General features: G+C 51.7%; 1 protein-coding gene across 6 annotated transcripts in view; it reads left to right on the forward strand.

Annotated features, from left to right (window-relative positions):
* Window positions 1–15,269, forward strand: part of PNPLA7 (patatin like phospholipase domain containing 7) — a 63,051-nt gene that overhangs the window by 43,176 nt on the left and 4,606 nt on the right. For all 6 annotated transcript variants that reach the window (XM_058693387.1, XM_058693385.1, XM_058693388.1 and 3 more), the window contains 5 exons: window positions 4,009–4,072; window positions 4,270–4,438; window positions 5,472–5,654; window positions 6,492–6,610; window positions 13,195–13,351. In XM_058693387.1, coding sequence (XP_058549370.1) covers window positions 4,009–4,072; window positions 4,270–4,438; window positions 5,472–5,654; window positions 6,492–6,610; window positions 13,195–13,351 — 692 coding nt within the window. The remainder of the gene's footprint in view (window positions 1–4,008; window positions 4,073–4,269; window positions 4,439–5,471; window positions 5,655–6,491; window positions 6,611–13,194; window positions 13,352–15,269) is intronic.

A 15,269-nucleotide genomic window follows, 5' to 3' on the forward strand; every position in this document is an offset into this window, starting at 1 on the left:
GTTTAGTTGGTACTCTCCCAAGGTATAATGTTAGGTCCTTGATCTGTGCATTTGCACATTTACAGTTTTGGGTCCCCTCTTCTTTCCTGGTGAGCTGCCCCTGGAGTTTGGAATGTTGTGTTTATGTTTTCACTGGTCCCAGGGTATTTTTTTAATCTCATCTGCAGTTTCTTCTTAGACCTGTGGGTAGTTCAGGGCTGTTTTCTAATCTCCACATATTTGTGAATCTTCTGGTTCTCCTGTTACTAATTTCTAGTTTCATACCATTGTGACTAGAAAAGATACTTGTAGGATTCAGTCTTAAAGTTTATTAAGACTTGTTTTGTGGCCCCACATACAGTGTGTCCTAGAGAATGTTGTGGAGTTTTTTGTTGTTATTGTTGTTTAAGTAAGCTCCATGCTCGTCATGGGGATCGAACTCACAACCTTGAGGTCAAGAGTCGCACACTCCACCGACTGAGCCAGCCAGGCGCCCGTGGATAAAGTCCTGGAGAATGTTCTGGGAAGGTGTGTGGCCTGTTCTTCTGGGTGGTTGGTCTTGCCTCTGTGCCCTTTGGTGAGTGTGCAGTGGTGTCTCGTTATGGCTTTAATTTGTATTTCCCACTGACTGAGAAGTTTGTTTATTGGCCATGGAGACACCCTCTTCTGTAAGTGCCTGTCAAGTCACCCAGTATCTTTATTGGGTTGCCATCTTTTCCTTGTTGATGGGTATTTTTTTGTGTAATCTCAGTACAGTTCCTTTTTTGGATGCTAATATTGCAGGTATCTTTTCCCGTCTGTGGCCTGCTTTTTTATTCGTTTAATGATGTCTTTTGACATCAACAGAGGTTCTTAATTCTAATGCAGACCAATTTACCACATTTTTTCTTAAAAAATTTTTTTTTCAATGTTTATTTATTTCTGAGAGAGAGAGACAGAGACAGAGTGTAAGCAGGGGAGGGGCAGAGAGAGAGGGAGACAGAGAATCCGAAGCAGGCTCCAGGCTCCCAGCTGTCAGCCCAGAGCCCTAAGCAGGTTTGAACCCATGAGCCATGAGATCATGACCTGAGCCAAAGTTGGACATTTAACCGACTGAGCCACCCAGGCGCCCCCAAATTTTCTTTTTTTAAAAAAAAATTTTATTTAATTTATTTTTGTAATTTACATCCAAGTTAGTTAAATAGTGCAACAGTGATTTCAGGAGTAGATTCCTTAATGCCCCTTACCCATTGAGCCCATCCCCCGCTCCCACAACCCCTCTAGTAACCCTCTGTTTGTTCTCTCTGTTTAAGAGTCTCTTATGTTTTGTCCCCCTCCCTGTTTATTATTTTTGCTTCCCTTCCCTTATGTTCATCTGTTTTGTATCTCAAAGTCCTCATACGAGTGAAGTCATATGATATTTGTCTTTCTCTAACTGACTAATTTTGCTTAGCATAATACTCTCTAGTTCCATCCACGTAGCTGCAAATGGCAAGCTTTCCTTCTTTTTGATTGCTGAGTAATACTCCATCATGTATATATACCACATCTTTATCCATTCATCTGTCAGTGGACATTTGGGCTCTTTCCATACTTTGGCTATTGTCGATAGCACTGCTATAAACATGGGGGTGCACGTGCCCCTTCGAAACAGCACACCTGTATCCCTTGGATAAATACCTAGTAGGGCAATTGCTGGGTCATAGGGTAGTTCTATTTTTAGTTTTTTTGAGGAACCTCCAGACTGTTTTCCAGAGTGGCTGCACCAGCTTGCGTTGCCACCAACAGTGCAAAAGAGACCCTCTTTCTCCGCATCCTCGCCAACATCTGCTGTTGCCTGAGTTGTTAATGTGAGCCATTCTGACAGGTGTGAGGTGGTATCTCCTTGTGGTTTTGATGTGTATTTCCCTGATGATGAGTGATGTCGAGCATTTTTTCATGTGTCGGTTGACCATCTGGATGTCTTCTTTGGAGAAGTAACTATTCATGTCTTTTGCCCATTTCTTCACTGGATTATTTGTTTTTTGGGTGTTGAGTTTGATAAGTTCTTTACAGATTTTGGATACTAACCCTTTATCTGATATGTCATTTACAAATATCTTCTCCCATTCCGTCAGTTGCCTTTTAGTTTTGCTGATTGTTTCCTTCGCCCAAATTTTTTTCTTACATTGTTACTGTTTTTTTGTGTTTTACCGAAGGAATTTCATCCTGCCCCCAAATCATGAAGATGTTCTTCTAAACACTTCATGGTTTTACCTTTCCTTTTCAGTTCACAATCCATTTAGGGTTGCTTTGGGTTATAATACAAGATAGAAGTCAAGATTCACTTTGTCTTCAGCGGCCCAGAACCCTCCTTTAGAGAGACTGAACTTGGCCCGCTGCTGTGCTGACACCTTTGCCAAAAGTCAGGTGCCCAGGCTTGTGTAGGCTGCCTTCTCTTCTGGAGGAAGATTCTAGGCTGATGGCCATTTTCTTCTAGCACTTGGAGGTTTTCATCTCCTCAGCTTCCAGTGTTTGGGAAGAAGGCTGTCCAGCAGCCAGGCCAGCAGTGACTGTCCAGGCCAGAGGGGGAGCAGCAGTCTGGCTGGATGCCCACTTCAGCTGTGCCCCACAGAGCCACAGACCCAAGTGCAGATGAACCACCCTGTTTCCCCTCCCTTCCTGGACCTGCCCACTGCCTGGCCATAAGCAGACCCCTGCCAGGGACAGGGTCAGTCACCACACTCGCGACTGGCCGTAGCCGTAGCCTGTGCTGTGGGAGACCAGGGTCTCCTCAGAGCCCCCTGAGTCCAGGCAGGGGTGTCTACAATGAGACATGCACTAGTGGGCAGGCAGAGCCCAGCCTGGGGTCCCCGGAGGGCCTCAGGGCTGAGCTCTTCAGTGTTCCTGCAGCCAGACACAGCCTGCGCGTCACATCACGTCCTGCCTGTCCAGGAGGCGGTCGAGACGTGTCGCTGCAGTGCGCACAGCAGGGCCCACCCTTGCAGGCGCATGATGCAGCCCAGCCCCAAGAGGTCTCCCTTCCTCCATCGGGCCCGTGCAGGTGACCAACTAGAGCTGGTAGCAGGAGTGCAGGCCCCCAACCTGACCCGCTCCCTCACCCCAAGCCCCTGAGAGGAGGAGCTTCCCTACACCAGCAAGTTTCTGTCACTTAAGTCCGAGCTGTCCATGCGTGCCCATGGCTCATACCAGATAGCCATATCTCAGTAGGGACACCATCATCGTAGGACACACCCCCTATTTTGGGTGCCTCTAGGAGAGCAGATGCCGCCAGTTAAAATACGATGCGGTGATTTCGTAGCTCTCACCTTTTAACTGTCTGCTCTTGGAGAGCTCTGTACAAGCACAGGAATGAGAAGAAAGCCCTCAGGACTCCTGGGTCTTCTCCATCCCTGGGTTGTGGGTGCTCATCTGCGGCCCCCAGTGCATGTGAGCCCTGGTGACCTTTCTGCGGACCCTGATGCTGGGCCTCCTGGTTGGGCGGGCCCTGACACCTGTGTCCATGTAGACATTGTAGATGAAAGATGCATGCGGATTTCAGAGACAACAAAATGTGAAAAGAAGCATCTCCACATACGTGACTACACCACCACACCATATTGGAACCCAGCCAACCTCACTCGTGTGGATTTGGGGAATTATATTATCTTGCATTTTACAAACTGTGCTTCCCCTGCCCCCAACACGCATACACACACACACACACACACACACACACACACAGTATCAGTGTTGCAGAGATATGTCAGTGTTGCAGAGTGAGGTTCAGAGAGCCCCCTGCTGCCACCTGCTGAGCTCTTGAGCTGGCACAGCCCTCCGAGCTCCTCTGCTCAGCACCTACTCCTACACCAGGTGATCTCAGCTGTCCAGAGGGTCTCCTCTGTGCACAGAGGGAAGTGTCGCCCAGACACAGGCACTTCCTCTTTGAAACAAGAAACGCTTCTCATTGTTCTCAAGAAGACCAGACCTCTAGGGAGGGAGTGGGCGCTCTCATCTGTGGGGAGGTGGGCTGCCAGGACAGCTTTCTGTAATTTATGTGTGTGTTTTCAGGCCCTGTTCTACTGCTGACCAGTGACAACATCAAACAGCGCCTAGGCTCTGCTGCTCTGGACAGGTATACCAGCCTCCGTGTGGAAAACAGTCTGGCTGACCCCAGCTTCTTGCTCGCAGCAGGTCCAAACACAGCCTGGCATCTGCATCCCCCACGTCCCCTGGTGTTTGTGTCCCTCGCGTCTGCAACCCCTGCAACTGTACACCCCCATGTCCACACGTGCCCTGGCCTCTGCACCGCACCATGACCGTGCCTTCCAGTATCCACGAGTACCGGCTGTCCAGCTGGCTGGGGCAGCAGGAGGACATCCACCGCATCGTGCTCTACCAGGCGGACAGCACGCTCACACCGTGGACCCAGCGCTGCATCCGGCAAGCCGACTGCATCCTCATCGTGGGCCTGGGAGAGCAGGAGCCCACTGTGGGCGAGGTAACCGGTTGGAGCTGCCAGGGGGCGGGGCCTCTGTGGGCGGGGCTGTCGGAGGGCAGGGTGGCAAGGACAGGGGTGGTGGAGGCAGGGCTGCAGGCGGGCCAGGTTCTGGTCAGGGGCCACTCTCCTCACAGCCCCGTTTCTCTGTCTTTTCCTTTGAATGAAATATTTCAAGAACCCAGGAAAAGACATAATAAAAGCCGACACCCATAGAGCTTCTCTTCATGATTTGAAACGTTTTGCTGTATTCACCTGTGGTGGTGGTTTTAGCACAAAGCAGGGCAGGCGCCCTGAAGTGGCCCGCAGGTGGCCTCTTGTGAAGTTGAGTGTCCTGAGTTTTACTATGAGGTATACAGCACAGCTTCACAGATCTACATCTGATATGAATAGTGCCCTATTTTATATCACTGTGAAATGTCCCTTTTCCCTCAACACTTAGGTGTTTAAGATTTATCCATATTGTTTCACTGGGTTCTGTGGCTGTTTAGTTTCCTATTTGTGAGTACCCCACCATCTGTCTGTTCTCAGCTGTGAAGTTACGTCGTCAGCCCACTTTGTTTCCAGCTTCAAGGGTATGAAGTGTAGGCTTGCCTTCCCTCAGCACACATTCCCCATCTCCTTCCTCTCTGATCCCAGGGCAGCTAAAAATTACCCATCTCTGAAGCGGGCTCCTCTTCTGCAGGGAGAGATGCAGGGAGTGTTTGCAGACACATCATTTGAGAAGGTCACAGTGTGTGCATATGCGGAGGAGGTGTTAGGAAAACGGACGGGGGGCGGCCTCTCCCTTCCTGTACACCCCAGAGCTCCCTGTGGCCACCCTTAACCTAGCTCAGCATGCATCAGGCATATGGCCGGGCAGACCCCTGGGTCACAGCTTCGAGAGCCAAAGGGCAGCTCACACCACGGCTGAGCCGGCTCACAGAACCAGGGTGCCACCTGCCAAGGCCCTGCCCTCAGCCCTCCTGCCCGTGTGCGGCAGCGTCCAGAGCGGGGCCTCTGTCCTGCCGAGGCCTCAGGCTCTGTCCTCCTGCAGCTGGAGCGGATGCTGGAGAGCACGGCCGTACGAGCCCAGAAGCAGCTGGTCCTGCTGCACCGGGAGGAAGGGCCGGCACCCTCCCGCACCGTGGAGTGGCTGAACATGCGTAGCTGGTGCTCCGGCCACCTGCACCTGTGCTGCCCGCGCCGCGTCTTCTCCCGGAGAAGCCTGCCCAAGCTGGTGAGGCCTGGGCGCTGGGCTGGACTGACGGGAACTCCTGGCCTGCAGAACACAGCCTTCCTGACTTGTGATTGCCAAGCTCATTTCCTTCTCGCTCCCTCTCTGGGTCTCTGTAGTCTGAGGTCGCTGGGGTGCTGATAAGGGGAGCTTGCTTCTCTGTAAGCTTACGTTTGCTTGAGTTGATCTTTGGGAGCAGCACCTGGGAGGTTGTTGATGCAGCCCCCGTCCATGAGCAGGTGTCCGTCTTTCGGGTCGCAGAGGGGAGGCACGTAGCCTGACAGAGACATGCTGGCACACACGTACCTCCACGGGGAGCCTGGGGGAGAGTCGGGACGCTGGGGGAGAGGTCACCAGAGCCTGCCAAGGGGGAGGAGGGAGCCTCCTCAGCCCTGGGGGCTTTGCGGGGCTGGGGCCCCACAGGCTGCCCACACTCCACAGCCTATCTGGCCCCGCGACTCAGTGAACAGTGTCCTGACAGTGGCGGCTGTGCCTGGGAGCCTGTGCCCTGGAGCACCCTCCACCCTGGTGGCTGGCAGGGTCTTAGCTGGGGTTTGGGCTTGGTATCCCTCTTGGTACAGCTCTCCTGGGGCTCTGTGGTCTCCTGCTGGACGTGTGGGTATGTAGTCCATCTGCCCACACTGTCCCCTCACCCATGTGCCCTGTGAGGTCCTCTTCCCAGGCATGCCTAGGCACCAAGGTGCTGCCAGCATCAGTATCAGACAGACCCTGCTGTGTCCTGGAGAGGGCTTTGGGTCAGGAGTCGAGGAGGCCACCCCGGTCAGGTCACAGTGTGTACAACTTGGCCTAGCCCTCCCTGTCTGCTGACCCCTCTCCCAGGTGGAGATGTACGAGCGAGTCTTCCAGAGGCCCCCAGATCGGCACTCGGACTTCTCCCGCCTGGCTCGGGTGCTGACTGGCAACGCCATCGCCCTGGTGCTTGGGGGTGGAGGAGCAAGGTGAGTCCCCACCCCATCCCACCCACAGCTGCGTGTGTGTGTGTGTGTGTGTGTGTGTGTGTGTGTGTGCGCGCGCGCGCGCGCACTCTAATGCTGACCAAGAGGCCTCTGAGCTGGTCCCAGGAGCAGTCCCCATAGATAGGCCCAGTGCATGACCAAGCATGTTTCCGCCCCTGGGTGCACATTGCCAAGCAGTGCTTCCCATAGGCACCCCCAGGTTTTAACGTTTGCCAGTGCAGTAGATTTGTTCTGATTGTCTTTGCTAGAAGTGTCTGCTTGTCTGTTAGCCATTCACGCTTCCTCTGAGAACTCTGTTCTTGTCCTTTGCCAGTCTTCCCATTGGGCTGCAGGTGAGTTTCTTTCCATTTTAATACATACTTTATAGACCAATGTCCTGGTGTGCTTGCAAACGTAGCACAGCGTTCTTCAGTTCTGCGGGCTGATCAGTTCCTTACAGGACTTTTAACCCAAATAACTGCTACCCTGTGTTTGTCATTGTGGCACACGCCTCCTTCCTCCTGAATTTAAAGAAGCATATACACCTGGAACAGACATGGAGCCCCGGGACACAGTGAGGAGGTGCGAGCAGTGCCTCCCACAACACCTGTGCTGGGGGTGCCCTGTGGGGTGGAGTCCCTCACGCTTCCCCCTGCTCTGGCCGAATGAGGTGCGCAGGGCCTCCTGAGCACTATACATACACCCCACCCCCCAGCCCTGCTGGTGCTGCTGGCCTCTCTCCCGTGGGCCCTGCAGAAGGTGCCTGGCTCAGCATCTCCTGGTTCCAAGGACATCCCTTTCAGAGTGAGCTGGAGGAGGGGCGGGGGCTCGGAAACATTAAAACCTCTTAGGAGTATCCCCCCTTAGGGGGGACTCTCCAAGGTTTTGTCTCCTGCCTGTGGAGCCAGACCTGTGCTCACACCTGGCGAATTAAAGTCAGAGATGCCGTCCAGCCTCAAGGTCAAGGGAGACCCAGACTCTCTTCTCTAGAAAAGACCGGGATAATGCAGAGGAGCAGTCCAACCCCGCTGTGTGCACTTTCCACCTGGAAACCTCTGAGGCCTGGTGTCTGGCCTGAGGCCCTTCCTGACAGGACGGTGTGTAGACACACAGACCCCACCCCTGCTCACCCCAGCATGGGGAGTCGCCGCCTCGCTCCAGGGTGTCCTGCTCACCCCCAGACTTGGCCTGCCCCGAGTGATGCGGCACAATCCGAGCACCCTCTGGTGCCATGCTTTTGCTTGAAAGCTGAGCCAGTCAGCCTGGAGAACGAGGTGATTTACCTAACATTGCCTGATGGAGGGCAAGACCCAGGCTACTTCCCGTGGGACTAGGACAGTGAGGTGGCCCAGAGCTGACCCAGACTTGGACCTGGTTTGTAGGCCAGGATGATGTGATCAATGGCATTTAAAAAATTTTTTTTCTCATAAGTTTATTTAGTTTGAGAGAGAGCGAGCGCACGTCTGTGCACGGGAGCAGGGAAGGGTCAGAGAGAGAATCCCAAGCAGGCTCTGCACCATCGTTGCAGAGCCTGACATGGGGCTCCGTCCCATGAACTGCCAGATCATGACCTGAGCTGAAAAACCAAGAGCCAGAAGCTTGACCGACTGAGCCACCCAGGCGCCACGATCAACAGCATTTTCAATGAAAATTTAGTTTTAGTCAAAATAATACTTAGTTTATAGCCACGTGGCCATTGCCTTGAGGCCATCGTCTGCTGTCTCGCCCGGCACCAAACCCAGAGACATCCCAGAGAAGATCACTTGGAGCATAGTCATCTCTCTGCTCCTCTGCATTTCTCAACAGCATAGCCATTCTGTTCTTTCAGTTTTAGATTATTGAGTTCCTAACCCATCCCCCCACCATACACACACAGTTTATCTGTCCTTCATTCATCTGTCTGTCATCGGCCATCCATCTGTCCACCTGTACATCTATCCATCACCTGTCTTCTGTCTGTCTCCCTCCTCACCACTCAGTTCCCAGTGTGGTTCCCATGCCAGTCAAGGTAGCTGTCACCATTTCTATTACTATGACGTGGTGCTTATTCAGGGCTCAGTCACACCACATTGCATAGTACGGCTGTATTTCCTTCCTTGGAGTTAATAATTGTTGCAATTGCCATTTTCTGTTTCCTGGGGGTCATTAATTGGTGCCCAGACACTGCTCTGGAGCATCAGCCTCCTGTCAGCTTGCTCGCCATCTCTGGTGGCCTCTGCTTCACCGTGTGTGGGAGCCACCCCCTCCAGGTCTCCCGGCGCCTCTGGGCTCTGCCCGTGATGTTGTCTTGGAGTTTCCCTTAACTGTTATCCTGGGAACTTCTTGGTCTCTCTTCTGCATTCAACTCCATTTCCTGGATTCCATGCCTTCCTCTTTCTTGACATACTCCTGATTTGGGTAGCGTTCATACTCTAGACACTTCCTTAAGAGAAGACATCTGGGAAGTAAAAGTTTTAAGATTCTGTGTAGCAGAAAATGTCCTTGATGACAGTCTGGGTGTGGAATCCAACATGGAAGTAATTTTCCCTGAGAATTTCTAAGGGGGTGCTGCCATTGTCTTTCTAGCTTCCAGTGTCGCTGTTGAGATGCCCAATCCCACTTTATTTGTGAGGTCTGTTTCCCCTCTGGAAGCCATGGGGGGAGTCTTTTCATTTCGGTCCTTGAAGGGACTTGGTGTGCCTTGGTGGCAGTGTGTTCATCCACTGGGCTGGGTGGGCCCCAGCAGGCCCTTCCAAATTTGGAAATCGTGAACTTCAGCTCTGGGCCGTGTTTTATGTTCTCCCACTCTGTCCTCTCTTCCAGGAGCTCCTGATGATCAGAAGCCAGGTCTTCCCTCTCCCTCATTTTCCATCCCTGCCTTTTTGTTCTACTTTCTAGATGGTTTTTCTCAGATGGATCTTCTAATTGCTCTATTCTGCTAAAGTATTTCTAATGTCTGAGTGCTTTCTTCATAGTTTTCTCTCCTTCTTCCACTAGTGGAATACTGAATTTCTCTGAGAATATTCATGCAGGTGTTTCCTGGCTTCCTTAGCTTTTCTGTTTGTACTGGCTTGTGTCGCACACTGGGCCCAGTGTGTGAGGTTGTCTGTGTGCTCCAGGCCACATCGGCAGCACTGCTAAGTGTATTCCATTGTCTGCCACACTTTGCTTACCTCGCTCCTCCTGTTGATGGGCACTCGGGTTAATTTTTGGCTTGGGAAACAGCTATAACTGTTCTTGTACAAATCTTTTTGTGCATGTATGTTCTTTTCTCTCGGGCAAATACCTAGGAGTGGAGCTACCTGGTCATGGGGGACGTTGTGCCGTTTTACACCCCCCACCAACTGTTTGAAGTTCAGGTTCCCACATTTTTGCCAACCCTTGGTATTAACCTCATTTTGAATTGTTCTAAAGGGTGTGTGGGGGCATCTGGTGATCTCCCTGGGGCCTAATGAGGTCACGTGCTCGCTGGCCCTTTGTGTATCTCATTTTGTAAAGTAGTGTTTACATTCTTATCCATGTTTAACTGGTGGTTTGTCTTTTGTTATTGATTCAGGGGAATTATTTATATAATCTGAATACAAGTCTTTTGTCAGATAATATTTAGTAGTAATTCTGTCTCTCAATCTTTGACTTTTCGTTTTCTCAATGGTATTTTTTTATGAATAGTTTTTAATTTTTATGAGGCGTGATTTTCCATTTTTTATGGTTACTGCTTCCGGTCTGCTGGGCTTCTGAGAGTTCTTGTCTATCCTAAGGTCACAAAGGCATTATGCCTTCTTCTAGAAGCTCTGTGACTCCAGCTTGTGCATTCAGGTCTGTGAACCACCTGACACGTCTTGTGCCGGTCAAGGCTCTGTTCTCCTCATGTGGTCATCCAGCTGAGCCAGCACCTTTGGTTGTAGACTGTCCCTCCCCCGTGGCTGCTGTGTCCCCCACCAGAGCCTGTGGGCTCTGTCGTGTCTGTCCTTCACGACACCACTGCCACAGCTTTATGGTAAATCTTGACATCAGACACTGCAAATTCCTGAGTTCTGTTTTTTTCAAAATTGTTTTTGGCCCTTCTAGGTCCTTTGCTTTTCCATATAAATTTTTAGAATCAGCTAAGTATTTTATGGGATTTTTTTCCTGTTGTAAATGTTTTCTTTTAAATTTCACTTTCAAAGTGTTTGTTGCCAGTATATAGAAATACAACTGATATTTGTAAATTGATGCTCTGTATCTTATAGCCGTGCTAAATTCACTTGTTCTAATGACTTTTTTATTTTTATTTTTGCATTTCCTATATACACAGTTATATCTTCTGAGAATAAAGCCAGTTTTTGTCTTTCTTTCCAAAATACGTATGTCTTTTGTTTCTTCTTCTTGCCTTGTTGCACCGGTTAGACTTTCCAGTACAGTGTCGAGTGGAAGTGGGGCACACATGTCTTGTCCTGTCGCCCATGGGAGGGAGAGCATTCACTGTCATCATTGAGTGTCATCTCGGCTGTGGTGTCTGTGGTGCCCTGTGTCAGATGGAGGAAGCGCCCTTCTTTTCTTAGTTTGCTGAGTGTGTATCGTGGATGGTTGTTATTGTGTTTCTGTCGAGACGATCGTGTAATTTTTCTCCTTTATTCTGTTAATGTGGTGAATTGCATTGATCTTTAAATAAAAACTGATGTCTTCTGAGGGTAGACCTCTTGGCCCATGACGTGTTGCCCACTGCTGGACTCCCTTTGAATCTGTGTGAGGTTGGGCTGCACGTGGGTGTGCTTGCTGGCTTCAGAGTGGAGTTGGGAAGTGCCTCTTCTTTTCCTATTCTCTGGGAAGTTTTATGTGAAATTTGTGTTACTCTTCCTTATACGTTCAGTAGCACTCACTAGTAAAACCATCTGGACATACAGTCTTCTTTGTGAAGATTTAAAAAGGAAAGGTTCGGTTATATTGATGGGTATAGTACAATTCAGATTCTCTTGTCAGTTTGGCACACTATGTCGTTCTAGGAATATGTCCATTTTATCTGAATTTTCCTACTTAGGCACGAGGTTCACACCTACTTCTCACTTTTGTAACTGAAGCATCTCTGCAGATGCGCCCTTTCTCACTCCTGACACCCCCTCCCTGCCTTTCCTTTTCTCGCAGGAGGGGCCGGGAGTTGGTCCTTTCCGAGCACCATTTGTTAGCTTTGTTGGTCCGCTCTACTGAGTCTTTTGTTTTTCTGCCTCATCAATTTCTGCTCTTACCTTTATTATTTCCGTAATTTGACTTGTTTGATTTAAACTGTTCTTTTTTTCCTAAGTTAGGGGTTGTAGATGTTGTGTTGTGACCTCAGGACGGAGAGGCCAGCCCTCCTGGGGGCTGCACCAGAGCACCCTCTGTCCAGACGTTTCCGCCCATCCCCTTCTCTTTCTGGACTCCTGCCGGATCCCACACGTGCTCTGGGCTCCCGTACGTCTGTTCTAAGGAGCGGTCTCCATGTCCGTTCTGGGGTGTCCTGGGACTCAGTGAGGATTTTCTTGTGCCATCTCCATGCTTCATGGGTCTCCAGTGAGCCTGGTCTGCTGCTTAACCTGCTGAGTGAGGTCTTTATCTCAGACACTGTATTTTCCACTTGTAAGGTGGTGGTTGGCTCTATCCTATAGTTTCCAGTTCTGTGCCAAATTATCAATCTTGTCTTCAATTTCTTGAAAATTTTTTAGCCTGATACCTGAATATTTAATTTTTTTGTGGTGATATTAAATTTTGTTTTAATTGTGTTAAAATAAGCATGCGGGGCGCCTGCATGGCTCAGTCGGCTAAGCGTCCGACTTCAGCTCAGGTCACGATCTCGCGGTCCGTGGGTTCAAGCCCCACGTCGGGCTCTGTGCTGACAGCTCAGAGCCTGGAGCCTGCTTCAGAGTCTGTGTCTCCCTCTCTGACCCTCCCCTGCTTGTTCTCTCTCTCTCTTTCTCAAAAATGAATACACATTAAAAAAAAATAAATATGCATGCCATAAAATTTCCCACTTTAAATATTTTTGAATGTGAAATTTAGCTGCATGAAGTACATTCACGATATTGTGCAACCATCACTACTCAGCTCTGGACCGTTTCCATCTTCCCAAACTGAACCTCTGTCCCTGTTACACCCTAGCCTGCCCCCACACCCCCCAACCCCAGTCCCCAGCCTCCGCTCTCTGTATCTGTGATCTTGACCCCTCCAGGTCCCTCATGTGAGGAGAGACCTTGTCCTTCTGTGTCTGCCTTCATTCACTTAGCGCAGGGTCCTCAAGTTCATCCATGTGTTAGAATTTTCTTCCTTAAGGCCAAGCAACATCCCTTGTACGTGCATGCCACACTTTGCTTACTCCCTCACCCATCACACACGTAGGCTGCTTGCCGCTTTTGGCCCCTGGGACTCTAATCATGGTGGTTGTAGAGCCTGCGTTGTGTCTGCTTCACAACTGCTGAGGCTCTGAGAGACATCCCGGTAATGGCCGCAGCCCCTCTTTGGGGCCATGTCTTTGAGGCAGGCACTGAGGAGGAGGAGGTAGATGGGGATGACTGTCTCTGGGTCCTTTTGCCAGCACACGGCAGGTGCTGTTCCTGGCAACAGTGCTTACTTCTGCTCTGTGCTCCTGCTTGGTGTAGAGGCTGTGCCCAGGTTGGCATCATCCGGGCCCTGACGGAGTGTGGCATCCCTGTGGACATGGTTGGAGGGACGTCCATCGGGGCCTTCATGGGCGCCCTATACTCCGAGGAACGGAACTACAGCCAGATACGGATCCGGGCCAAGCAGTGGGCTGAGGTGAGGGGCCTCTGCCCTCTCTGGAGCTCAGCACCGGGTCCCTGTGGTGCTGTGGAGGGCGGGAGGGCATTGGGACCTTTGGCCCCTGATCACGCTCTGCAAGGCTCTGGCCTCAGATTGGGGTTTACAGGGTGGTGAGGGAATGGGGAGCACAAAAGAGATAAGGACATCAGTGTTGGGAGGTTTGGCTCTGGTTGGTGCCTGGTCTTAATTTATAAAGGTGACTGAGGACAACATGGAGAGGTCAGCACCACCGGAAGGAAAGTTTAATGTTACCTGTAGTTGCCCACCCTACAGGACCACATGGGAGCACCCATGCCTGCGAGGCAGCGGAGAGGAGCAAGGGGAAGGCTGAGGCCAGAGCCTTTATGGGGTTTCTGTGGGAAAGGCAGGGGAGGGCAGGGTAAACAGCTTCGGATGGGCTTTTGGAATAATTCCAGTGGGCTTGCCGTGTGGGGGCCGTCCCCAGTTGTCTGGTGCCTGGGTCTGGGTTGGTTCAGGCGGAGGATTATTGACCTGGTGTGAGAGTGTGACATAGAAAGGGGGCCGGGGGGTGTGGGCTCTGGATCGCTCGGTTTGCAGGAGAGACGCTCCCAGCGGGCGAGGCTTCTGCTGTCTCTAAGGATTGGCTAGCCCTGCGAGGGGACAGCCTCTCCCCGGGTCTGTAAGACCCCACATGCCAGGGCATCAGGAAGATAGAAAATAAGAAAAAAAATGCTAATAGCTGGCCGGGTGATGAATGCAGGCCAAAAAGCCCGCACTGTAAGTGAGCTCGCTGCAGCAGCTCCCGTGGGCAGACTGGAGCCTGGTGGGGAGGCCATCTCACCCCTGTCCTGAAGGTACAGATGCCGTTTGCCCTTGTCACAGTTCCGCTTGCTTTCCTTGGGGCGGGACGGAGCCCTGGCTGAAACCATGAGTGGGGTCAAAAGTGTTCAAGTTCTCCTTTTAAAAAAGAAAAGAAAATTGTTCACCTTCTATGGCAGAAGGTGTCAGAGAAGGCCATCTGCCCCATCCATGTGGCCCCAACTCTGTTCCAGAGACCCCTCTTTCCCTGAAATGAGCCACCCCAGATGCCCCTCAGTGGGCCGCTCCAAGGAGAGGTCCAAGAGCAAACACAGCTCGTCACTAAGGATGGCCTCTGAGAACAGTGGGTGTAGGCACAGTGTGCTTCAGCCTCAGCTGAGGGTCTGCTCACAGGCCAGGAGGACACCTCCCTTCCCCACCTCTGCTGGCCCAGTGCAGGTGTGGGACTGGCCAGGGAGCTTTGGGCTTGATGCCCCCGTTGTCCTCAGTGAGCAGTGGGCTGTGGGACTCTGCACGGCAGGGCAGAATGGATCCCATCCAGGACGGCCTCTGTCCTGCCTGTCTGCGTGGGCCCTTGGCCTCCTGCCGTGCCGAGGGGATGTGATTGTGGGGGCCGCCAGGCTTGACTCTGCAGGCTCTCTGGTGCTAGGCAGGGGCTTCTTCAGGAGTGAGGCCTTGCTAACCAGGGAGGACCCTGGGGTGTCCTGTGCTTCTGGGTCCCTTTCCTCTAGGAGCACACGTGTTCCCTCTGTTTGAACAGAGTCTCCACTCTGTTCATCTCAGTGTGAACACACTGGGGGGCAGCTCCCCCTCAGCTGGGGGCCCACCCCTTGTGTGGCCTCTGTTTTAGGCTTTTCCATCTGTTTCTGTCCACACAGAGGCAGGGAGGAACTTTCCTCTCTATCCCTGACTCTTAAGAAGGTAGATAACCTTGAACCCAGGCATTCTTGGGGCAAGGCCAGTGCTGCCTGGTCAGTCACGTGTCCTCCTCGCGGGTCTAAGAGGCCCACGTCCTCACTGAGGAAGGATGAGCTTCAGTCCCACAAGAGAGGGAGGGTAGGGGGCCTTCAGCAGAGAGGACCCTCAACAGGGCCCTGTTTCCGGGACCCTGTTG

Source organism: Neofelis nebulosa, chromosome 12 (assembly GCF_028018385.1).
Source record: "Neofelis nebulosa isolate mNeoNeb1 chromosome 12, mNeoNeb1.pri, whole genome shotgun sequence".
NCBI classification, from domain to species: Eukaryota; Metazoa; Chordata; class Mammalia; order Carnivora; family Felidae; genus Neofelis; species Neofelis nebulosa.